We start from the raw sequence: 23,059 nt of genomic DNA, 5'->3' as shown, positions 1-23,059 counted from the left end.
CGGGTTCTTAAAATTATTATCCAAACCAAATCGAGACTCATAAATAATCAACGGTATTTATATATTTTGTATCAAAAAAACGACAACCTAGAACTGAACTGGAACCAAACAAACAACCAAAAAAATTTGAACCGAACAGCCCATGCCTATACATATTAGTGAACAAAAAGACGGATCAATAAATTTATCAACTAAAAATAATCCCGCGCTTTGAAAGCGCGGGTCAAAATCTAGTATAACAATTAAATATAGATAATCATGCTACCTAATATTTAGAAGTCCACACATTAGCTGATAAAGTGTTATCAAAATTAATTGATGCGTATTAGCATATATAAAATATTCATCAGCTTATTTGGTATTTGAGTCTAACAAGTTCTCATACATATACAAATTATTAGGATGTTATGTTAATAAGAGATGTAAGCACACGGGCCATGGCTTGGTTCGACATTAACTTCAGTGCCGGTACCACTGAAATCGCATTGCACCTTGGTGACACGAAGGCTCTGGTAATACAAGTTCATCACAAACGATGCATGATTTCTGAGAGTGTTTGGTTCGTAGCAGATTCCACCGGGTTAGATTTGGTGTATAATCACGGAAACCTCCTGAGTCGCTGCAACACCAATCTATATATTCGCTTGTAGTGCACATCCGTCGCTTTAAAATTCGCCTCGCACCATACGTTTTTGTTTTTTTGCTAGCGCCGATAAGTTGCTTGAGGTCACAGAGACGGTTCATACGAGCAGAAAGAAGAAGAGCGTCCTCAATGATAAAAACATTGTTGTTTTGTCCATGTTTGCTTGTAGATGATTCAATTGTTCAAAGAGAAAAACTACATATACAAAGCCAAAGGGTAATTAATAAGACATAAGGTTTTGTAATTTGGAATCCAAAATTTATTTTATTCATTTTTTCCCCACATATATAGTGTTATACATTAAATCGAATATACAAAGGTGATGAATAAAATCTAATAGAGTTAGTGATTATCAATCCTATTTTTTTAATGTTGGTAGAGAAGACAGTGTTAGTGTATGTGGCAAAAGTATCAAAGGCTATAAGCATGCAATGAAATGCCCCTTTTGCATGCAGTTGATTGATACGCTCCAGCGTGTGTATTTCAAGAAGAGGAAACATGAGAAGAGTAAACCGTTGGAAGTGTTGGATTTGAATCAAAGGAGGGGAGAGTTGGAAGGAACAGAGTGTGAAGAGACTCGGAGAGAAGTGGTGGGTTTAGAGCAACTTGAGAGTAGCAAAGCCGAGGACTGAATCATAGGCTTTACTAGAAGATATTTTACGATCTTGTTGCATTTCATTTTCTTTATGCTGATATTTGTTTTATGAATAGTCATTATGAGACCTTCAGCTACGTTTGTTATGAGAGCTTAGTAGAAACTCAGTACTTGCTATTGGTGATCAGAGATTGTTGTTTATAGCAATTGATCGATTCATTCTCAGGATTCTATTCATTGATTGTGTGTTGAGGTGTTGTTAAGAGAGTTCGTAGTTTCAATCTTAACATTGATCACAATCTCTTCGCGCTACTTCATTTTGTGCCAGTGATCATCACTACTGGCCCTATGATCCTTTCCTAGCCTCTTAGCTACTTCATCACATGCAAGTCAAGTCAATACAAGATCAACGTATAATCATAATACACTTCAGTAACGAATAATGAATAATACTTAGAAATTTCAAAGTCTATAACTTGAAGAAAAAACTTGAGTGTTGACCCTTGAGGGTTGTTATTGCTTTTTAATCAATAATTGAAATCTGCTAGTAATATTGATGAACTAACTACACAGTGGTAGTAAAGTGGTAAGTTTTTGAGGCTAGGAGTGTATATTCATGTCAGTTCTGAATTCAATTCTCTTAGAAAATTAAATTATTTTTGTTTGGCTAGTCTGGATTTGGATTTTCAGGTGGTTAATGTAGATCGTAAAATCTACACTAAGTATTTAATAGTGATCAAAAGTTTAATCTAGGGAAGATAAATGATGTAGGCAACGATATCTTTAGAACACAACGATATAATCAGATTTCAGTAGGCGAAAATGGACTTTATTGATGAATAAGATCGAATACAATGAGTTAAAGAAGATCGAATGTTACAAACAAGATCGTTAAGAGAAAGGATCTAAAGCTGGATGAAAACAAGGTCGAAGTATGGGTGTAGCTCTCTCTAGGGTTTTCAACGTGTCCTCCTTCTTCCGCATCGATCCCCTTTTGTAGCGGATCGAGTCCGGGATCCCCGCAACCGTTCTGCGACCTTCGGGCCTTAGATCTCTCTTTAACAGCTCGTGACGGGCCTCCTGCTTGTCGTACACCGTTCGGCCCAGACTGACGCTGGCCCATTTAACTTATTGACCAATATTGGGTCTAACAGTTAACATGTTAGACTATAACAAATGATTGATCTATTTTATTGGCATTAATCTGAAAGATATTTCAAATTCAGATCATACAATGTGGTATTCAATCTCCTACGTAGTACTAAACACATTCTTTCCAGAGTCAAATGGATCGGACGATAGAATATATATAAAAAAAATATCGATGAACTTATAATAATCATAATCCATTTTTAAGTAACAACTTATTATATCCACATTTAATAATAAAATAAATATTGCTATTTAATAACGGGAATACTGCTAAGTTTACTATTTAATAACAGCTTATTATATCCACATTTAATAACGAAATACTGCTAAGTTTACTAATTTGGAGGCTGGGAAACTAGTGAGAGTAATGCAGGAAAGCGACAGAGAGGACAAGGTGAGGAAGAGGCTGCAGAAGGACATGAAGCAACTCACCCAGAGCAGAGAGGCGTGGTGGGCTCAGAACCACCTCTGCCACCATGAGAACACTCAGCTGGAACTGTCGAGGTCTAGGTTGTGACTCGACAGTTTGACGCCTTAAGGAGATAGATAATAAATATCTCCCGGACATCATATGCCTTTCAGAAACAAGGCAACCAGATGATTATGTTAGGGATGTTGGAGCTCAAATTGGCAATGTGTACTCAGTTTTAGTTTCTCCGGTTGGAATAGAAGGTGGTTTGGTTATCTTTTTTAAGCATCATGGTCAGCTTTCTGTTATTAGTAATTCTGCAAATCTCATTGATTGTAAAGTTTCTTGCAATGAAAATCAGTTCTACTTGTCTTTTTTTTACGGTCATCCAAATCAAGCGTATCGGTATCGCACTTGGGAGAAACTGATGAGACTTAGTATAAACAGAAGGCGTGAACCTTAGTTTGCACTGGGGGATTTCAATGAGATTTACAGTAAACAGGAAAAGATAGGGGGTAGGATACGTCCTGAAGCTTATTTTCATGAATTCAGAAAGATGATGAGGGTCTGTGAATTCATCGACCTCCAGTCTTTGGGAGATCGTTTCTCGTGGGCAGGCAAAAGAGGAAATCACCTTGTTAGATGTTGCCTGGATCGTACTTTGGCGAATAGTAGTTGGTTTGATCTTTACCATGTTTCTCACACAGAGTATTTTGAGATAGGTGAATCAAATCATCGTCCGATGGTCACGTTTATGTCAGTAGAAAGAGAAATACCTCGAAGATACTTCAAATATGATAATCGTATGTTAAATAAAGATGGCTTCCAAGACTCAGTGAGAAGAGGATGGAGAGGAATGGTACAAGCTCAACTAGTAAGGGAACCGTTGACACAAAGGATTAGAAGATGTAGACAACATATCTCTCAATGGAAAAGACTCAACAGAAACAATGCAGAGGAGAGGATTGGGATCTTAAGGAGTAAGTTGAACAAAGCTTTTATTTTTGATGACTACTCAACAGAGGATAAGAATGCTATCATGGATGATCTTAATCAGGCTTATATAGAGGAGGAGATATTTTGAAAACAGGAGAGCCGAATAATGTGGTTGCGGTCAGGAGACAGAAATACAATATATTTCCATGCGGTTACTAAGGCTAGACGAGCCAGGAACACAATAAGTTCTATCCAAGATGACCAGGGAGTCTTACGTAAAGGTCATAAAGAAGTTTCAGATGTTGCTTCAGCATATTTTCAGAATTTATATGCATCTGAAGAAATAAACTTGGAGCTCTACACAGAGGTTTTCTCAGGTTTTACACAAAGGGTTACTCAGGAAATGAATGATGATTTAGTAAGGCCGATCACTGAAGAAGAAATTCAAGCTGCTCTGTTTGATATGGGACCACACCGTGCTCCTGGTCCAGATGGGTTCTCAGGAGTGTTTTATCAGAAGTTTTGGGTATATTGTAAAGCTGATATAATGGAAGAAATAGAAAGGTTCTTCAACTCTGGTGAATTGGATCAACAACACAATCACACAAATCTTTGTCTCATCCCAAAGATCTATCCTCCAACGGGTATGAAAGATTTTCGTCCCATTGCATTATGCAATGTTTCTTATAAGATTATTTCAAAAATCGTAGTCAACCGGTTAAAGATCCATCTACCAAATATTGTCTCAGAGAACCAAAATGCGTTGATTTCAGACAATATAATGGTGGCTCATGAAATCTTCCACAGTCTTAAAGCTAGGAAGAGACAAGCTAACTCATACATGGCAGTTAAAACAGATATTACGAAAGCATATGACCGTCTTGAATGGAGATTTCTTAAAGAAACGATACAGTATATGGTTTTTAGAGAGAAATGGATACGATGGATCATGGCCTGCATTACTACAGTCACGTATTCAGTTTTGATAAATGGAGCTCCGGAAGGTTTCATTACACCGAAAAGAGGATTAAGACAAGGAGATACCCTATCTTTTTATCTTTTTATACTCTGTGATGAAGTCTTGTCTCATCTGTGCACTAAAGCAATGAGTGATCGATCCCTCCTTGGAGTAAAAATTGTAGTTCAGGCTCCTGCAGTTAATCACTTGCTCTTTGCAGATGATTCTATGTTCTTCTCTCTAGCCAATCTAAAAGCAGCCAAGAAGTTAAAAGATATCTTCTCCAAATATGAATCAGTCTCGGGTCAGGCAATCAACCTCAGTAAGTCTACAATTACATTTGGAATTAAGGTTTGTGATGAAGTCAAAACAAGAATGAGACATGTATTAGGTGTACATAACGAAGGAGGAATTGTCAAGTATTTAGGATTTCCAGAGCAATTTGGAGCAAAAAAGAGTGAGATGTTTGCATAGATTGTTGATAAGGTTAAGAAAGTTGTACAAGAATGGAAGCAGAAACATCTTACACATGGAGGGAAAGAGGTTCTTCTCGAATCTATTGCTCTGGTTATGCCTATCTTTTCTATGAACATTTTCCGTCTACCGAAGGAAGTTTGTAAAGAAATCAATACTATCTTGGCTCGATTCTGGTGGGGTTCAGAGGAGTCAAAAGGACTACATTGGTATGCCTGGAAAAGGGTATGCATCCCAAAGAGAGAAGGGGGACTTGGGTTTAGAGATCTTGAAATGTTCAACCAGGCGCTATTAGGAAAGCAAGTATGGAGAATAATGCAAAATCCAAATTGCTTGATGGCTAGATTTTTGAGAGCACGTTACTTTCCGGATGGTGATATTTTAAATGCTACCCTTAAGAAGAAATCTTCATATGCTTGGAAATCAATTCTACATGGTAAGGAATGGATAGTCAAAGGAATGGGATACATTATTGGCAATGGAGAGTCTACAAAGATGTGGACAGATTCCTGGGTAAGTATACACCTACCAAGACCTCCAAGACCACGGGGATAAGTCAATCTCAATACAAAGGTTAGTGATTATTTCACAGATAACAGAAGGGGATGAAACTTGGATAAACTGAGAGAAGATATTCTAGAAGAGGATATTGAGAAGATATTGGCACTAAAGATTAGCTCTATGTCGAAGCAGGATCTTATGGGTTGGCACTACAATGACAATGGTCTCTATTCTGTAAAATCAGGCTACTGGCTAGCAACTCATCTCCCTGACAATAACTACATCACACCAACTTATGGAACAGTGGCTCTGAAAAAATATGGGGGGGGGGGGGGTAAAGGTACCAGCTAAACTTAAACATTTTTTGTGGAGAAAATCATCAAAGAGTATTGCTACCGGGAATAATTTGAGACGTAGACATGTCACTAGAGATGTAATATGTAAGAGATGCTGGTTGGAAGAAGAAACGAAGGAACGTCTCTTTTTTAATTGTCTGTATGCTAAGAAGATTTGGAGGGCTTCAGGAATAAACAATATTGTTTTAAACAGTACAACGATAACTTATGAAGAGAAGTTAGAAGCATGTTTACAAGTATCTAATGTAGCATCTCTGAGTCATTACCAAGATCTCCCCATTTAGGTTCTCTAGAGAATTTGGAAGAGCAGAAACATGTTATTATTCCAGCATCGACATTTTCATTGGAAGAATGTTTTGATTAATGCTAGAAGTGATGCAAGGGAATGGCGAAATGTATAGATACAAGAAGACAACTTACTGGATGGTCTAGTGTCATATGTAAACAAAGATGGAGAGCACCACCAGATCAGTGGTTGAAATGCAATGTAGATGCATCATTTATCAATATGAGGTAACCGGCTACAGCAGGATGGGTCGTTCGGGATGAAAATGGAGTATATAAAGGAGCAGTACAAGCTCAAGGTAATAATGTATACTCTCTAAATCCTTTGGAGAGTGAGCTTCAGGCTATTCTTATGGCAATACAATTCTGTTGGACAAATGGATACTGAAAGATCATCATAGAATCGGATTGCAAAAAAGCTATCGACATATTAAATGATGAGGTACTTCACTTTGATTCTTTCAACTGGAAAAGAGAAATACGGTGGTGGGCAGAGAAGATACATGACAATACTTTTCAATGGATAAAAAGGGAAACTAACAAAGTGGCAAATACCTTAGCTCAATCACGTTTACCTTCTATGTCTACTTATTGTTTTCATAACTATGTTCCTGTACTGATAACAAATCTTCTTCATGAAGATTATGTACAAGCTCGTCATTATTAACAAAGTTGATGATGTTAGAAAAAAAAAATAGTGAAATTGCATCCCATATACACAATTTTTTCCATAATTAATTTAATACCCTAAATTTCACACCATGGTATCTTTGTTCATAGACACACAACTTGTATGTGTATTTACCTAATTTTCAACTTCTTTGTGTTTTTTTAGCTAATTGACTCAATATATATATATATATATATATATATATATATATATATATATATACTAGTATAGACCCCCCATGCTTCACATGGGAATATTTTTTTTAAAACAAATATAATATAACTAAATAGTTATAGATATAAATAGACAGTTTTCAAAGTATAAATAGATAATTGCACACACACAAAAAAGAGAAATATAATGATTTTCAAAATTTCATATTTTTCCAACCATTCTATAAAATTATATATATCGAAAAAGACTTCAAAAGTTTACCTTAGAAATATATAAATCGTTGATGAATTTGATTGTGTACCTACCTATTATTTCTGGCAGTCAGAAGGATGCAGTAGATTGGAAAATGATTTCTTTATTATTGTGTATTGATATATATATATATATATATATATATATATATATATCAAACATTTGAAATAAAAACATTGTGTATTAAAAATCAATATAAAAATGTAGCTGTTAATATATACTATTAATTTTCTCTCATCATCCCATGGTAGCACTGATTTTGCCATCTTTAACGTTTCATGTTCATCTCACCCATACAACCGTACATGAACCAGTTTTCATTTTTAATATGAAACATTGAAACTATAGAGAAAAGGTATCAAATTGCTCGCATAGTATGTTGAATAATGCTTTTAGTCTACTTTCTGATGTAAAACCCGTAGAAAAATAATTCAATGATATGATCCTTTCGTAGTAATGAAAATGTGTTTACCTTTTTCAAAAGCTCTTCTTCCATGCCTGCATTTGTTGTTCAATTGTCTGCATTTTCTTTATTTCTCTTTTGATCTATTTTTGATTTACCATTCTTGTTTGCGTATGTTTTGCCTTTTTTTTTTTTTCTTTCTCTTTTATGTGCAAATAGATATGAACTTAAATTTATAGCACTGTGAGTTAAAATATACAATTGAAAAAAAGGTTTCAGATATCGTGAGATGATGGTGGGAGAAATATTAGACTTTTTTTAAATAAAAAATACATAAAAATCAATCAGCTAACAAACGAAATTGTTTGGTTTTTAATTTGTTTTCATTTGAAATTTTTCTTTAAATTGTAGAATAGGTGCCATGTGTCAAAATTTTGTTGGATAGGTGATTTGTGCTTTAGTATACAACGGATGTTCACGTGTGCTTACACGTAAGAGGAGAGAAAGACGCAGGCAGTGCCAGCAAGCCCACAGCTTACCACAACTCCCCTGTCGAGCTAAGCAAGAACGCGGTCTCTCTGTACTGCTCTTGTTGGGCCTTTCTTCTAAATGAAAAAGGGCTGAAAAAAGAAAACTATCAATTTATTACACTTTTGGTACATAAGTTTCTTCAGATTCTCACTTGTGTCGCATACTTTCTTTTAAGCCAACTTAGTGTTTGTGCTGCTGTTGACAAAAAAAAAAAAAAAAAAACAACCCAAAAAAGCAAAAGCGCGTTTAAAGTTTTGATCTTTTCTTCCTCAAATTCGGTTCTTAACCTTTGTTCTGATCTTCTTCCTGGTGGAATAATTAGAGATATTCTGTAAATTTGTAATGTCGTTTTGAGTAAAATCATGAGCAAGCCCGACCCGGATCCGAAACCGCCTTCAGGATCTTCCACCGAGAAGGATCCGGTAGCCGATCACGTCACCGAGGAGCTAAGTGATGATCTCAGGAATGTGGGTTTGTCGGATGAAGCTACGGAAGAGCTGAGCGTGCCGATTAATGTCTCTGAAGGTGATGGAGAAACGGATCAGAAGGCGGAGGATGAGGAGGAGGAGGAAGGAAGAGAGCGTGTGGAGAAGAGAATGATGGTTTATCCCGTGAGACCTGATGCAGAGGATTGCTCCTTTTATATCAGAACAGGGAGTTGCAAATACGGATCGAGTTGCAAGTTTAATCACCCTGTCCGAAGGAAGCTCCAAGTACTCTTCTTCTTCTTCTTCTACCCTATGATCTTTGTGATGTGTAGTTTAGTTTTTGTGACATGATTTTGAGATTCTTGGTTGCGGTTTCCTATTGATCTTAGGGTAGATATTTTGGATTAAAAGATTATACTTTTGTTTATTATTAAAGAAAGATAAACTCTTTCTGAGTAAATATAAGTGTCTTGTGCATGTCTGTGTATCAGTCTCTGTTAATACGTTAGTCTACTTCATTATTGGTGGACCAAAGGAGAAAGCTTGATTTGGATAATCATGTTCTGGTTACTCGAGTGGAAACAATTTACGTTTTGTTCTCTTGTTCCGGTTAGGGAGTATTTAGAACGAAGAAGTGCTTTAGGCCTATGTTAATTGTAATGAAAATTTAGCCCTTTATATTATATCTCCGTTTGCTATTCTAATGTTTCGTTGATTGGAAGATTGGTAGGGAGAAAGTAAAGGAAAAGGAAAGGGAAGAGAATGTGGAGAATCCGAGGCTCATGGAGTGCAAGGTTAGCATAATGTCTTTCCTTTCCTCTGTAATGGCATTATCAAAGATTATATTGTTTTCTTCTGTCTCGAATATGTTGTTATGCTCACAGTTCTTTCAAACTTCCTACTACACTTGTATGCTGATGGGGATATATAGGGTCATGGTATTGTCTAAGACTGCAAATTCAAAAGCTTTCTCAGTAGGACTAACTGTGTATTTGCCAGACAATGGACACTGAAGTTCTCTGTCGTGAATGTTCTTTTGTTCATTAATGGCAGATCAAAGATTAAATTGGTTTCTTCTGTCATACTTGATTCAGTCAAATATCTTCTTTATGTTGTTATGCTCACAGTTCTTTAAAAAACGTCCTACATTTTTATGCTGATAGGGACGTAGGGTCATGTTATTACAAAATCTTTCTCGGTAGGACTAACTATATATTTGCCAGAAAATGGGCATTGAAGTTTTCTGGTGTGGTTGTTCTCTTGTTCATTGATGATTTAGTTACTTGGTTTGTAAAAGATGGATGTTTAGTGTTTGCCTTTTTCATATCTGATGATTGCCATCCTCTTTGTTCATATCATTTTCTCTGATTTTCTGTACACTGTTTACCTTTTCATTATCTCTTTTTGTATTGTATGTGTATGTATGTTCTCTCCTTATATTCCTCTTTTCTTTTGAAACTATGCCTACTGATGTCATACCTATGCGCCTCATTTACGACGATTGCAGTACTACTTCAGGACTGGAGGGTGCAAATATGGAGAGACTTGTAGATTCAGCCACACTAAAGAACACACTCCTCTGCCCTCACGGCCAGAGCTTAACTTCCTCGGTCTTCCTATCAGACCGGTAATTACATCAAATTGATTTAAGACATTTTCTAGCATTCTGTCTACAAAACCTGTAATAGTGTAACCCAATTGACAGGGAGAGAAAGAATGTCCTTTCTACATGCGAAATGGTTCCTGCAAGTTTGGAGGTGACTGCAAATTTAATCATCCGGATCCTACTGCTGTTGGAGGAGTTGATTCTCCTTTGTTCCGTGGTAACAATGGTGGATCATTTGCCCCAAAGGATGCACCACAAGCAAGTTCAACTTCTTGGTCCTCACCGAGACACATGAATGGGACTGGTACTGCTCCTTTTATTCCAGTCATGTACTCACAGAATCGTGGAGTTTCACCTCAAACTCCAGAGTGGAGTGGATATCAGGTATCCATATTCTGCATGACTTGTTTTGATGTACTATATGAAACTATACTTTAGTACTTTGCTTTTAATAGATTTTCATTCTTATCTGTGTAGGCGCCTTCTGCCTATCCACCAGAAAGGAATATACTTCCTCCTTCTACATACTCGGCTAACAATTCATTGGCAGAAACTAGTTCATTCTCACAACTCCAATCTACTGAGGAGTTTCCAGAACGTCCGGATCAGCCAGAGTGCAGTTATTATGTTAAAACTGGGGACTGTAAGTTCAAATATAAATGCAAATACCATCATCCCAAAAACAGATTGCCGAAGCAATCTCCATCCTCTTTCAATGACAAGGGCTTACCCCTAAGACCTGTGAGTGTGTTTCTCTTCCTTTCTGTTCCTTTGTATTCCGTTGCTCCTTTCTAATAAGCTAAAAAGATTGTATTCCATGACAAACTCTGTGATTCACATCTTAATCCATTTTGATACTCTCAGGAGCAGAGCATGTGCACACACTACAGCCGCTACGGCATCTGCAAATTTGGTCCAGCTTGTAGATTCGATCATTCTATACCGCCTACATTCTCGTCCACCAGCTCCCAAACCGTAGAAACTCCTCAACTCGGAGGCAACGGAAATGAAAACGACGGCTGGAATTGAAACCACGTGTTCAGAAGCCTCCGTAAGGGATAGTTTCTGGTTTTTTTTTTATCGTAGGCTTTTTAAGTTCTTAGGATCAAAACGATGTTTCTGGTTTTGGAGTTTATAAAGAAAACATTTAGGTAAATTATAGTCTCCAAACTATATATCTATCTGGCAAATTAGTCTTGTTTTTCGTGAATTTCGCTAAATAAGTTTTTGTTCTCTGGCTTTAACTGTAACTAAGGTTCAGTCTAATGGAAGCTTGACTTCTTTCCTGCTTTGTTCTTCCATTGGTTGCTCTCTGAAATTATTTTCCTGGATTTCTTTCTGCCTGGTTTAATTTACTCATATCTGAATCTTAATAGAATTGCTAGAAACCTGAACCAGACAATGACAGTAGCATGCACATAGATACATGTTCCTGCTGTGATTGTTTGGTGCAGTTTTCCCCACATGTCATGTGATTTTTTCAGGTGTCAGCATCTTTGTTAAAGCTCACGACGACATTGGATGTTAATTTTGTTTGAAGGCTTTTCAGCAACCCATATTATTTAGTCTTGTGTTTCATATGTATGAACAATAGGATTATGTCTGGAAAGGACAGTCTCAAAATCTCATGAAAAAAACAAGTTCTTAGGGGCGGGAGTCAGGAGGCAAATGTATTCTCTTATATCCATTGTGGGAACAAAAAGAAGAAGCAGAAAGTATAGTGAACAAATATAATATCAGCAGAAGACAAAAGAAGAAGCAAGCTGAGATGTATGAGCGAGTAAGATATGGTTTGTGAACTCCGAAGACCATCTTATTTCACTTTGTTTGAGATCTCCCTGCTAACTTCTTCAGCTCCATAATCCTCAAAAGCAAAGCCATTTCTTCTGCTCAAGAACATAAATCATCAGGTAAAGCAAATTTGGAGAAAGAAGTAAGAAGTTGAATGTGATTAGAAGAAAAAGTAAAACTACCTTAGCTTTTGGGTTTTGAGAATCTTGGTGGTTGTTTTGATCGGTGTTCTGAGGTGAAACCAGAGTACTAGGGCCTGCGCTGCCAGATGCTTTCTTGGTCTTCTTCTCGTCGCTAGCTTTGCTGAAAATGACAGTGAATCCTTCGGCGGATGCAGGGTTGTTCACATCCCATTCACCAAACTTTGGCAGTGGCTTCCCCTGCACCAAAACAGAGTTTATAAAAACTAGACATGAGGAAAAGCTTTAAGACTTTTGTTTGTTCTTACCGTCGCCATTGTTGAGATGAAAAGCAAGAGGAAAGAGAGATGAAGATCTAGAGAGAGACGTGGGAGGAGAAGGAAGAGAAAGGAAGTTGTAATATACAGGCAAGAGAAGAAACATGATTTAGAGGGAAGCACGTCGTCGTTGACAAAACACATCATTAGCCAAATCAACCTCTCACCTCTTCTCATTCCCCGCATGTTTCACCAACCCAAGTACCTAACGAAAATTAATAGAAAACAAATAACAAAAAGTTGTGGAGACCAAGAAGGTTTGTGTAATAAGTAAACTAGTAACGTGATTAGTGGGAGGTGAATCTAGCAATGCCGCTCGTTTTTGACTTTTCAAACTGAAGATTTAAAGTTGGTTCGTGGGAGGTATACATTGTTCTCGACGATAAAAAAAAAGAAGAAGTGGAGCAGCTTGGCAGATTATTCAACATGTTAACTGCAGACAAGTTGAAGAAGACGATGTTGGGAACTTCCTCCTGGGGAATTTGAGATTCCATATACTGACCGGTCCTAGAGATAAACAGAAATGAGAGACCCCGGTTCAGTGATGTGAACAATCTCAATCATGCATCTTCCACTACGTAAGGCCACCATTGCTCAGTGCAGAGAAAAGGTGAATCTATTCAACTCATTTCATTACATGACAAGTGTGATTAAAGATGCCAGAAAGATCAACAAGTCCACGTACACGCCGCCAAAACAAAAACAAAAACAAAAACAAAACAAAGGACCAAAGCCCATTCGCACTCAGTAACAAGGAAAAAGAATTGAATTTGTCTTCTCAAGGATCACTCCCTTAGCCATTTAGCTAGAGCTGAATCCCACCCGCACAGCTCGCCTTCTTTGAACCACAGAGCTGTGAAACAAACAACCACCACCAGAGTCAAAATGTCAGCAACCGAGAACTAATAGGGTGAAGCAAACTCAGGAATACGGATATTTGGTTAAAAACTAAGTGAATGAATAAGCAATGTAAATAGTATTATTCATGATTTATTCCAACCAATCCAAAGACATAATATGAAACTGAGCCAAACAAAACAATCTGTGTTGCCAAAGTATGATCTACTCTAGTTATGTGAGCCTTGCTTGCATTTCTAGACCAAAATTTCAGTTTTCTCACTAAACGGTCGCTGTCTTAGTGAATAACATGGATGAATGATTTAAGAAAACAAGAAATTCTCACCAATCTCACGCTTTCCGTTTTCAGGACTGTCACTACCATGCACGATGTTCCTGAAAATCGCATCACGTAAACATCAAACAATGAGAATCATCTAATACAATCACCAATTTTTGTTAAAGGTAACAAAAAAGAGTCTCTAACCTTCCGGTTTGTACAGCAAGATCTCCTCTAATGGTACCAGGTTCAGCTTGAAGAGGATCAGTTTTCCCTATCAGCTTCCTGACTGAAGCAACCACACCAACACCTTCCCAAGCCTTTTACAAGAATTGAAACATCACAAGCAATCAACTTCAATAAATCTGATTACAAGTAAAAATCAGGATAAAGAGTATAATGATGAGTCGTACCATACACACAACTGGGCCAGAAGTGATGTACTCAATCAGGCTAGGAAAGAAAGACTTAGCACTAAGATCCTTATAATGTTCCTGCCAATTGATTAACACACAAAAATGAGATGAAAAGTGCAATAAGTTTAAGTAATATAAGTCATGATCAAGCTTCAAATTCTAAATATTCACCAATGATTGTGAGAAAGATCTTAAACATGTAGTGAAACTAGTGATGTTATGAGTGAGAGTACCTGAGCCAATTCTTTTGGGCATTGGAACATCTTAAGTCCAATCAGTTTAAACCCCTTCTTCTCAAAACGAGAGATGATTTCTCCAACCTAAGTTACATGAAAGGAAACAATAAAGAACTTGAAGCCAAGATAGCAAACCACATTCAAAGCTCAGAACTTTACCTCAAATACCAGATAATATAGTTCAAAATAAAGAACTTACAAGGCCTCGTTGGATGCCGTCTGGTTTGACCATAATGTAAGTCTCCTCAACTTGCTCCTGATAATATAAAACAGAAGCCTAAGTAATGAACAAAAAAAAGTAACGAGGCATATCACTGGAGGGGAAACGCTAACCATAGAAGCGACAAGGTGAGGGAGGAAGATTCCCGAATCGGCGGAGCTGGAAGCGCAAAGACGGCGGCGGCGTGTCGGAGAAACACGAGAGAAGAGCCGGAACTGAGGACGAAATGCAGACAGCTCAGAGCGTAAGTTAACGGTGGTTGGACAAGAGTTTGAATTGCAAGTTGCCGACTTTACTCTCGGCGACGGCGAGGCGACACAGAGAGTCCATTGACCAACCACAGCCATACCAACCATTGTGTGTGTGTGTTCTGTCCCACTGTCCAATTTCCTTAGCTTTTCATATCGAATCAGAACAAGTAAAATGACATATTTACCCTCTATCCATCCAGAAATCGGTTGGGTCTAACAGATCAATTGGAAAGTATCGGGGTCAAAAAGTTTTACAGCAAATTACAAAAAGAGTCTCGTTTACAATATCTATCCTGTACAGGTTTTTTTTTCTTCTAAAGAGTTTAAAATTTGGTGCATTTCAACTTCACTGCTTTTATACCAAACTCAAATTTTCGACAACATCTTTCTTTTAGCAAAATTGTTATATTTTTTCTTTGGTCTTCAACAATCCGCAGTCATCGTCAACACTCAACAGTCAGGTTGAGAAATAAGAGCTCATCCTCTTGTCTTCTCCAATGTCTCTGGCTCTCCTCCACTTCCTTTGCTTTGCTTTGCTTTTACACAATGTTTTAAAAACCGGACCGGATACCGACTCGGCGTATCCACTGGATGACTGGTCGGACCGGTTCAACCGGTCGAACCGGGTTTTCTATTTATTATATATATAATAATAATAACATATATATATATAGTGTAATGAGTATTGACTAATATCTAGAAGCAGTTCTTTTACAAAAAAAAATATATATATATCTAGAAGCAGTATCAAAAATAAATGAACTAGTTAAAATGTCAATTATCTCCAAGTTATGTTATCTTCTCAACATACCGAACGTTGAGAAAAAATATGTCTAAATCTGGTTCATTCACTGAACCATTCTTCTCCATTAACTAGTTAAAATAAAAGGTAGACAAGAGCAAAAAAATAATACATTATTACTGTTTTATCAAATTTTGTGGTTAAAGAAAATCAACGAATTAAACAATACTTACGTTTCTTACAATTGTGCAGTCACAAATCTTGTGGCAATGCAAGATTCAGATGATGAGATTGAGGATAGTGTAAGAGAGACGAAGAGAAGACAAGACAAAGATAAAACGTTTGCGTTTCTTTTTCTTTTGAGAAACTATTAACAAACTACGGCTATTAACTATCAATCAAAGATTAGTTTATAAGAAAACCCTAATCAAATTTTAAATTGTATCAGAACCGGGTTTTAGTGTTGACCCGGGTCACCGGTTTTTCCGGTTTTGAACCGAGTTTGCCGGTTTTTATCCAATCCGAGTTTTGAACCGAACCGGACTCGGCTTACTTAACGAGTCACGGTCGAACCGGTCCGACCGGCCGGTCCGGTTTTCAAAACCTTGTTACACCATTACACGCCACATCATATTTCGTGCATTGAATAACCCAAAAGAAAGACATCTCAATCGATTTCTTCTTCCGCAATTTGAGATTGTTGCTCTCCCTTATGGACAGCTTCAGTTTCTTGCTCTCCCTTTTTCCAGAACTTCAGTTTCTTGTCCCATGTCGCCAATTTCATTTTCTTGCTCTCCCATGTCGACAACATCTTCAGTTTCTTTCTCTCTCTTGTGGACAAGTTCAGTTTCTTTCTACCTTCACCATGTCGACATCGACAACTTCAGCTTCTTCCTCTACTATGTCCCCAACTTGAGTTTCTTCATCCATAACCTCAGCTTTTTCATCTGCCTTGTCCTCAACTCCATTTTCTTGCTCTGGCATATTCTCCAATTGTTCTTTTCCTTCATTTTGGTTGATGAGTTTTTCATCTTCTTGGTTCCAATTATCTTGTGCCTGCTCGCTTACCACTTCTTCTCTCCCTTCACTTCCATTAACGAGACCCTCTTCTCCGTGGGGATTAACTGGCACATTCTCTATTTGTTCTTCTCCTTCCTTTTCATCTTCTTGGTTCTCATTCTCTTGTCCCTTCTCGCTTACCGGTTTTTCATTTCCGCTATCAACTTGGTCCTCTTTCTCTGCGACGTGAGGACTAAGCGTGAGTCTTTCTTTTCTATCAAAGGGCTGCTCATCTACTTCTCCTTGGCTGAAGTGTGGCTCATCTTCTTCATCCTCATCCATTTTCATGTAGAGACCTAGCTGTTCTAATGGGTTACTATTTCCTTCCATCTTAAAACTACCCAACATATTGGGGCTCATCTCTTTCATGAAAGTCGGCAACTGATCAGCCTCGGCACCTGTAGCTCTAAGCATCTCCAGGTCTTCCATAAACCGCCTACCCTCGTTTATCTCCACAGTCTTTTCCATCTGAAGCCGTCCAGAAAAGTCAATTTGCATGTTTTGCACATCATTATATGACTTTAGAAAATCAAAATCTTGAAAAGTCATTTATACCTTTTGTAAAGCTTGTCGTGCAGCTTCTCTCTCTTGCTCTCTTTCCCTCCTTGCTTTTTCTGCAGCTTCTGCTTCGGCTTTTCTCCTAGCCTCTTCAGCAGCTTTGGCCTCGGCTTGTAACCGTGCGTTTTCTAATCAGAAGGAAATCCGAAATCGCAAGGATTAACAATAAGAAATTTAGTTAGGAATTATGAAGTGCATGAGCACACTCGATGCACTACAAACCAACCTTCCCTAAGCCGTCTTTCAAACTTCTCTCTTTCTATCCTCAGTTTTTCAGGATCTCCGTTTTCACCCTGAGAATTGAATTGACGGGTCAAAAACTGTGATTAAACCGTTCCCGACATTCAGAGGAGCTTTTACGTCATAAGCAGGCACTTAAAAACTCAACCTTAGTTAGGGTCTTCTCTCGGGCTTTCATTATGGTATCAGCAAAACGATTCTTCAACAGAGCAGCACGTTGACGCTTTCCTGGGGAATCTTGCCTCACAGGTGGAGCCGTCTCCTCTATGATAGCCATGTAAAATCATGATCTGAAAACAAACAGGTATTACCATCATTATCCTTAGCTTTCATTTCTTACCCGCTGGAAGGGCATGTACTGCATCCATGGTCGTTGACTTTCCCTCAACATCAAGCTCAACTTGACCCAACTTGTTTAAAGATTCTACATAGGAGAAATAATGAGTTTCGGGAAGACTTCCATCCGAGCACTCGAACTTGCATACATCAAATGAAAAGAGACTAACCGTTTATAACATTCTTTTCACCATTGTTATCATCCTCCTTTTTCTTCATACCAACTCCTCGTTCCTTTTTTTCCTAAATTAAAGACTACACTTTATTCTACTGTACCATTTTTAATTTTATGATTGTAAGACTCCACAAAAGAAGTCAACCCACTGTCAGATACCTCTGTACACGTAGGGTTTGAAACTTTAATGGAATCTGTTTCACTCCCAGAGGAACTACAAGAATCAGAATCTGAAAGATAATCATACAAAGAATCAGTAAACCTCTTCCAATGAGGAAAATTCCAAATTTTAGAATTCACCAAATCACAAGTAAGAAATAACTCCTTCATCAGCTACTAAACCACAAAAACTACTTACAATTTCCTCTATAGCAATGTGTATAACCACACTTAGTAGAGCAGCGAAAAACCAAAGACTTCTCAGTTTTGCGTTGAGACCCATAAGACAATTACAACAGTTCTAATAATCACCAAAAATAGAAAAGAAGACAGGTAGCACGCTCAAATTACAAAACCTGGCTCAGTAGTCAAATACTTATTTCAAGAAGAAAGCAATAAATTTTACTTTATTCCAATCTTAACTAATCATACATACTGTAAAAGCTAATGTACAATTTCATAGAAAAAAATGATTATTCTAACGAAATAGAAGAAGGCTCGCATAAACACGAACCACTAGATGAAGAGCCTGATTCACTACTGGAGCTACTCGAACTGTTTCTACATGCAGCATCTTTTTCTATCTTAAATGGGGGATGGCTAGAAACAGGGGGGTCATTCCCACCAACTATGTCAACATCCTCGTCAATCAGCAAATCACCTGTAATAGGAATACATCAGGACTACTAAAACAAATCATTTTCAACATCAAACCAAATAGAAAAAACTTACATTTACTAGGCTGCAGAGGGGAATTACTAAATCCAGAGTCATGAACTATCTGTTAAACCAAAAGTCAAACGTCAACATTTCCTGGCGCACACAAACAACCACTAAAAAACTCATCAGAGAGATTCTGTACCTCCATCGCACAAGGTTCACTCTTTTCCAGGGATTTCTTTTTCTCCCTTAGATGCTCATCCAGGAGTTTCCGAACCATGAACAAGGTTTCATCAGAAAGCGTATCTATTTCTATCTCAATCTCAACTTCCCCAGATTGGTCATCACTGCCACTTTGCTCTCTCAAGAGATCAACAATGTTCTGTGGGAACTCTTCTCCTAACGCCTCCAAATCTTGGCTTAGTTTTTTCTTCTCACCATCTGTCATAACCAACTTCCCAGGCTCCACCCTCAGCTTCCCCTCGTTCACTGCAGCTGTAATCTTTCTTGGCGGGGCTACATTACACGGGACTTCAAACTCCAGAGAAGCAGAGCTGGTTAGGGACATGACCGGTGGTTCCACCACAGGTAATTTCCTCTCTATAATTTTCCATCTCGACTCAAAATATGCGCTGAGATCTCGAGCCATCTTATGGTATTGATTTCCTGGCGGGTTGTAAGCCATGGAATTTGAGAATGTAAGACGCACGTCTGCTGCGAACTCCAAAGGACTAGAGTATTCACCTGCACGCAGTCTGCTACGTATCGTCCCAAGATCCATAGGATGCTTAACCACAGTAAAATAGTCTGGAATATTCAGCAGAACAGGATCAACTGGATTGCGAAATGCAACCCCCAACTTATGTGACCATACACGATCAAGCAACGTCTGACACTCCTTCATCAACGAAGCAACTCTAGAGCTTGCCGGGACTTCTAATCTCGCAGGCACAGAGTGCCGAGATGGGCCTTTCTTACTCCCCTTGTGATCAATGCGCACAGGAGGACGCTTGTTCTTACTCCCATCACTACAACTACGAAGATCGCTGAATGGAGACAACAAAACAGTGGCTGAACTGATACATGCAATCCTCTTAAGAAGGTCTCTGACCTGTTCAAGCTCCAACCTCAACTTGTGAACTAAATGCTCTCTCTCAGAGCTTGACATATTTGACAAAGACGAAACCTTTTTAGGAACACCATATCTATCTTCATTCAAACTATAACGACTCCTCTTCCTTACATGAGCTTCCTCTATCTCACTATCGGTGGTGTCGACAGATTGAATATAACCAGGAACAAAGCCCAATGAGTTCCTACTAGAATGCTTCTGTGCTTTACCCATCATGTAGTAGCTAATGAACTAAAAGAGTCTAGCTACTTAGCATTACTGCCCCTGCTTCAAAAACCTTGCAGGTATATGCTTCCATCAACGAAGTTGCAGTAACCAATCAAACGCTCCTCTTGTTCTCCCTCGAATCCGGAGAAGGTTCACCAAATCAATCCGATGATGAATTACACGAAAGCTCCTTCCTTCCTCGCGGCAAATTGGGCGAAAACCCAAAATCGAAACCCTAGAAAAGCCCTATACTGGTTAAAATCGATCCAGAGTTTCAAGGTATCGGTTCCAACGGAAACGAAAGAGGAGAGAGAAGGAACCAGTAGAGAAACCAGAGAAGAGAGAGAGAGAGTTACGCGGATAACGAACCAGTTTGCTTCTCTACTTATAGATCCGAGAGGATGATCAACCCGCCGTCTTTATTCGAATCTAAGCCGTCAACTGCAACCAACACAAAATCTAAGCGGCTGGAAATATTCGTTCGTTACGTACCGTCAAGATTAGATCCAACGGCTGTTAAGGATACTACGAGTATACGAAAGCTCCTTCCTTAATAGTTCTCTTAATTTATTTGAGAAAAATATTACGCGCGTCAGCATAGTTAGATCCATTAGCCGAATGTCACGTGTCCATATAGTGAGTGTAGTAGACGAGGCTACCAACCGACATTGCCTCCACTATCTTGACTATTAAAACCACCTAACGCGACTCGTAAATCGCGTTTGAAAGACACGTGCCTGTCGGATAAGCTGTTTAGGTCAGGCTCTTAGCCTTGGGTTTCTATCAAAAAAATAATTAAAAAATCAAAAGATTCCATTGTTTTTTAAAAAAACGGGTCTTACTGGGTCGTATATAATAGCATCTTTATCCTAAGAGCATGATTATTGAAAGATTCTTATGAAGAAATTTTTAGCGGAATATAAGAAAACATCTATTAACTTTTAACTAAAAAACTAAGAATCGTCTCTCAAAACTCTTATTTAAGAGTTCGTTCTTAGCTTTTTTAGTTAAAAGTTAAGAGAAAAGTTCTTATATTCCGATAAGAACTCCACCTTAAGAACCCTCCAATAATCATGTTATAACAACCCATAATAGATCTCTTAATTATATTATACTAGTCATATCTATCAAATTAGATCATGTTTAATTTAGTGGTGAAAACTGAAAGAGAAAAATAGACATTTACAAAAATAAATGTTTTTAAGTACTTCGTGATTTGATATCTCATTTTATTAGTTTCCAAATCACAAATACCTAAACCAACAAAATGATTTTTCCGAATATTTACAAACCGTACCGCATCACAGTTATAATAACAAAAATCTCTACATACCTACATATTTATATGTTTTTGTTACTATTCGGACTGCATCGCTGTTGTTCTATATGTTGTCATTTGGACGCTCTAACTTGACCAATATTTTTACTGTGTGTTGAGACTTTGGTTTTTGTTTGCTATTTACAATGAAAAAAAGAGAACATTTTTCTTCACCAAAAAATTGTTTTCAATATATTTTCTCTACATATAGAGCTATTTGGTTTTTACATTTTTACATTTATAATGGATTCGATGATGATAAATTCAATTTGAAGACATTAATCAGATAAAAAATAGAAATACAACTATTGAGATAATTTCTACACCTTTTTTCCTTAAGAAAAATAGATGATGATCTAAATCTATGGAATTATTATAGCTTCTAATCTAGAGATAGAGAAAGATGGGGGTTGTATGTGATACCTAATATTTTTTATCATTTTAGTGCTTTGAATTGTATTTAAGAGTCATTTGTATGCATTAAGGGTTAGAATCACGATTTAAAAAATTTGAGACCAATTCAAGAAAAAAAATGTATAATTAGAAAGTGTTGGACCAAATTGTAGTACTCTAAAAGAAAAATGACTTAAAATGTAAAAAGAAAACACAAAAGAGGACACGTGTCGCAAAAGCTCACTGCCACTTGTCATGAGAAGAGGTAAAAATCTACTTTATATATAAAGATTAGTATTTAAGGAGTTAATTTTGGTAAGAAACTTAGCTAAGAACCTTGATACTTTTTCTCTTCCATTGCAAGTTTCTTATTTTAGGGTTCTTAAAAAATTTTAACATTTTTTTATTAAAATTAAAATATTTTTATTACATAAAACATAATGAAAGATAACATTTTAAACATATACTTTTAAATAAAAACTTGAAACCAAAGAGTAGTAAAATAAACGAGAATTATTTGAAAGAAGCATCCGAGCTTAGTTGTTGTCTTCATAACGTCCAAATTTTCCTATATATGTTCAACCAAATCATCTTTCAGTTGTTGATGCATTTGTCTATCACAAATTCTTGTTCGAACATCCATCATATTTGCGATATTTGTAGGGATATCTGTAGAATACGTGAGATCGACATGTGAACTTCCGTTGTCTTCTCCTTGTTGGAACTCTGAAACATCAAATTGAGTGTATTCATCTCGTTCGTCTTCTACTATCATATTATGAAGTATGATACATGCTCTCATAATTTTCCCAATTTTGATTTTATCCCAAAACAGCGCCGGATTTTTAACAATGGCAAAGCGAGCTTGCAAGACTCCAAAAGCACGCTCGACATCTTTTCGGACAGTTTCCTGACGTTGAGCAAATAAAACTGCTTTCGGTCCTTGTGGTATAGGAATAGATTGGATAAAAGTTGCCCATTTCAGATAAATACCATCGGTGAGATAGTAAGCCATATGATATTCTCTTCCATTGACATAGAAAGTGACATTTGGAGCTTGACCTTTTATTATGTCATCAAAAACAGATGAACGATCAAGAACATTGATATCATTTAATATACCTAAAGATTCAAAAAATGCATGTCATATCCAGAGATCGTATGAAGCAACCGCTTCTAAAATGATTGTTGGTTTACCCGAACCACGAGAATATTGCCT

The 23,059-nt window shown here is 37.4% G+C and overlaps 4 protein-coding genes and 1 pseudogene across 8 annotated transcripts; 1 reads left to right on the top strand and 4 right to left on the bottom strand.

Annotated features, from left to right (window-relative positions):
- Positions 1–410: 410 nt before the first annotated feature.
- LOC106413368 lies at positions 411–800 on the bottom strand (annotated as a pseudogene).
- A 7,747-nt stretch (positions 801–8,547) lies between these two features.
- Positions 8,548–11,662, top strand: LOC106415047 (zinc finger CCCH domain-containing protein 67-like). Its single transcript, XM_013855659.3, has 6 exons — positions 8,548–9,052; positions 9,490–9,561; positions 10,275–10,394; positions 10,473–10,757; positions 10,851–11,114; positions 11,238–11,662. Exons 1-6 carry the CDS (start codon positions 8,702–8,704, stop codon positions 11,400–11,402), a joined length of 1,257 nt encoding a protein of 418 aa, XP_013711113.1. The 5' UTR covers positions 8,548–8,701; the 3' UTR covers positions 11,403–11,662.
- Positions 11,663–12,030: 368 nt separating this feature from the next.
- On the bottom strand, positions 12,031–13,020 carry LOC106415052. The gene is made up of 3 exons (XM_013855666.3): positions 12,613–13,020; positions 12,347–12,544; positions 12,031–12,259 (listed from the first exon to the last, which is right to left on the bottom strand). Exons 1-3 carry the CDS (start codon positions 12,805–12,807, stop codon positions 12,239–12,241), a joined length of 414 nt encoding a protein of 137 aa, XP_013711120.1. The 5' UTR covers positions 12,808–13,020; the 3' UTR covers positions 12,031–12,238.
- Positions 13,021–13,219: 199 nt separating this feature from the next.
- Positions 13,220–15,011, bottom strand: LOC106431260 (nucleoside diphosphate kinase II, chloroplastic-like). Its single transcript, XM_013872074.3, has 7 exons — positions 14,724–15,011; positions 14,590–14,646; positions 14,388–14,474; positions 14,152–14,232; positions 13,946–14,058; positions 13,805–13,854; positions 13,220–13,474 (listed from the first exon to the last, which is right to left on the bottom strand). Exons 1-7 carry the CDS (start codon positions 14,964–14,966, stop codon positions 13,407–13,409), a joined length of 699 nt encoding a protein of 232 aa, XP_013727528.1. The 5' UTR covers positions 14,967–15,011; the 3' UTR covers positions 13,220–13,406.
- A 924-nt stretch (positions 15,012–15,935) lies between these two features.
- LOC106431228 (transcription factor GTE10) lies at positions 15,936–20,645 on the bottom strand. Of its 5 annotated transcripts, XM_013872039.3 has the most exons (11): positions 20,499–20,645; positions 18,993–20,364; positions 18,863–18,911; positions 18,645–18,791; positions 18,131–18,201; positions 17,967–18,039; positions 17,801–17,884; positions 17,609–17,724; positions 17,447–17,513; positions 17,218–17,348; positions 15,936–17,130 (listed from the first exon to the last, which is right to left on the bottom strand). In XM_013872039.3, exons 2-11 carry the CDS (start codon positions 20,136–20,138, stop codon positions 16,447–16,449), a joined length of 2,568 nt encoding a protein of 855 aa, XP_013727493.1. In that variant the 5' UTR covers positions 20,139–20,364; positions 20,499–20,645; the 3' UTR covers positions 15,936–16,446. The 5 variants fall into 5 exon arrangements, 4 of the variants coding, with proteins under 4 accessions (XP_013727493.1, XP_013727492.1, XP_013727496.1 ...); XM_013872038.3 differs by lacking the exon at positions 20,499–20,645 and having other exon boundaries at positions 18,993–20,492; XR_002660332.2 differs by lacking the exons at positions 15,936–17,130; positions 17,801–17,884; positions 20,499–20,645 and having other exon boundaries at positions 17,302–17,348; positions 17,609–17,750; positions 18,993–20,492.
- Positions 20,646–23,059: the final 2,414 nt, after the last annotated feature.

The sequence above is a fragment of the Brassica napus genome, chromosome C3, assembly GCF_020379485.1.
Source record: "Brassica napus cultivar Da-Ae chromosome C3, Da-Ae, whole genome shotgun sequence".
Classification (NCBI taxonomy): Eukaryota; Viridiplantae; Streptophyta; class Magnoliopsida; order Brassicales; family Brassicaceae; genus Brassica; species Brassica napus.
This window is presented reverse-complemented; position numbering and strand designations above follow the sequence as displayed.

Excerpts from the sequence above, each read along its gene's own strand:
- LOC106415052 (XM_013855666.3), bottom strand. The coding sequence starts at position 12,807 with ATGCGGGGAATGAGAAGAGGTGAGAGGTTGATTTGGCTAATGATGTGT. Across the intron at positions 12,545-12,612 it reads TCATCTCAACAATGGCGACG|GGGAAGCCACTGCCAAAGTT; the intron begins GTAAGAACAAAC and ends GTTTTGGTGCAG. Across the intron at positions 12,260-12,346 it reads CTCAAAACCCAAAAGCTAAG|AAGAAATGGCTTTGCTTTTG; the intron begins GTAGTTTTACTT and ends GTTCTTGAGCAG.
- LOC106431228 (XM_013872039.3), bottom strand. The coding sequence starts at position 20,138 with ATGATGGGTAAAGCACAGAAGCATTCTAGTAGGAACTCATTGGGCTTT. Across the intron at positions 17,725-17,800 it reads AGTACATGCCCTTCCAGCGG|AGGAGACGGCTCCACCTGTG; the intron begins GTAAGAAATGAA and ends TGGCTATCATAG. Across the intron at positions 17,349-17,446 it reads TGAAAGACGGCTTAGGGAAG|AAAACGCACGGTTACAAGCC; the intron begins GTTGGTTTGTAG and ends CCTTCTGATTAG.
- LOC106431260 (XM_013872074.3), bottom strand. The coding sequence starts at position 14,966 with ATGGTTGGTATGGCTGTGGTTGGTCAATGGACTCTCTGTGTCGCCTCG. Across the intron at positions 14,647-14,723 it reads CTCACCTTGTCGCTTCTATG|GAGCAAGTTGAGGAGACTTA; the intron begins GTTAGCGTTTCC and ends TTATATTATCAG. Across the intron at positions 13,475-13,804 it reads AAACGGAAAGCGTGAGATTG|CTCTGTGGTTCAAAGAAGGC; the intron begins GTGAGAATTTCT and ends TTTGTTTCACAG.
- LOC106415047 (XM_013855659.3), top strand. The coding sequence starts at position 8,702 with ATGAGCAAGCCCGACCCGGATCCGAAACCGCCTTCAGGATCTTCCACC. Across the intron at positions 9,053-9,489 it reads CTGTCCGAAGGAAGCTCCAA|ATTGGTAGGGAGAAAGTAAA; the intron begins GTACTCTTCTTC and ends GTTGATTGGAAG. Across the intron at positions 9,562-10,274 it reads CGAGGCTCATGGAGTGCAAG|TACTACTTCAGGACTGGAGG; the intron begins GTTAGCATAATG and ends CGACGATTGCAG.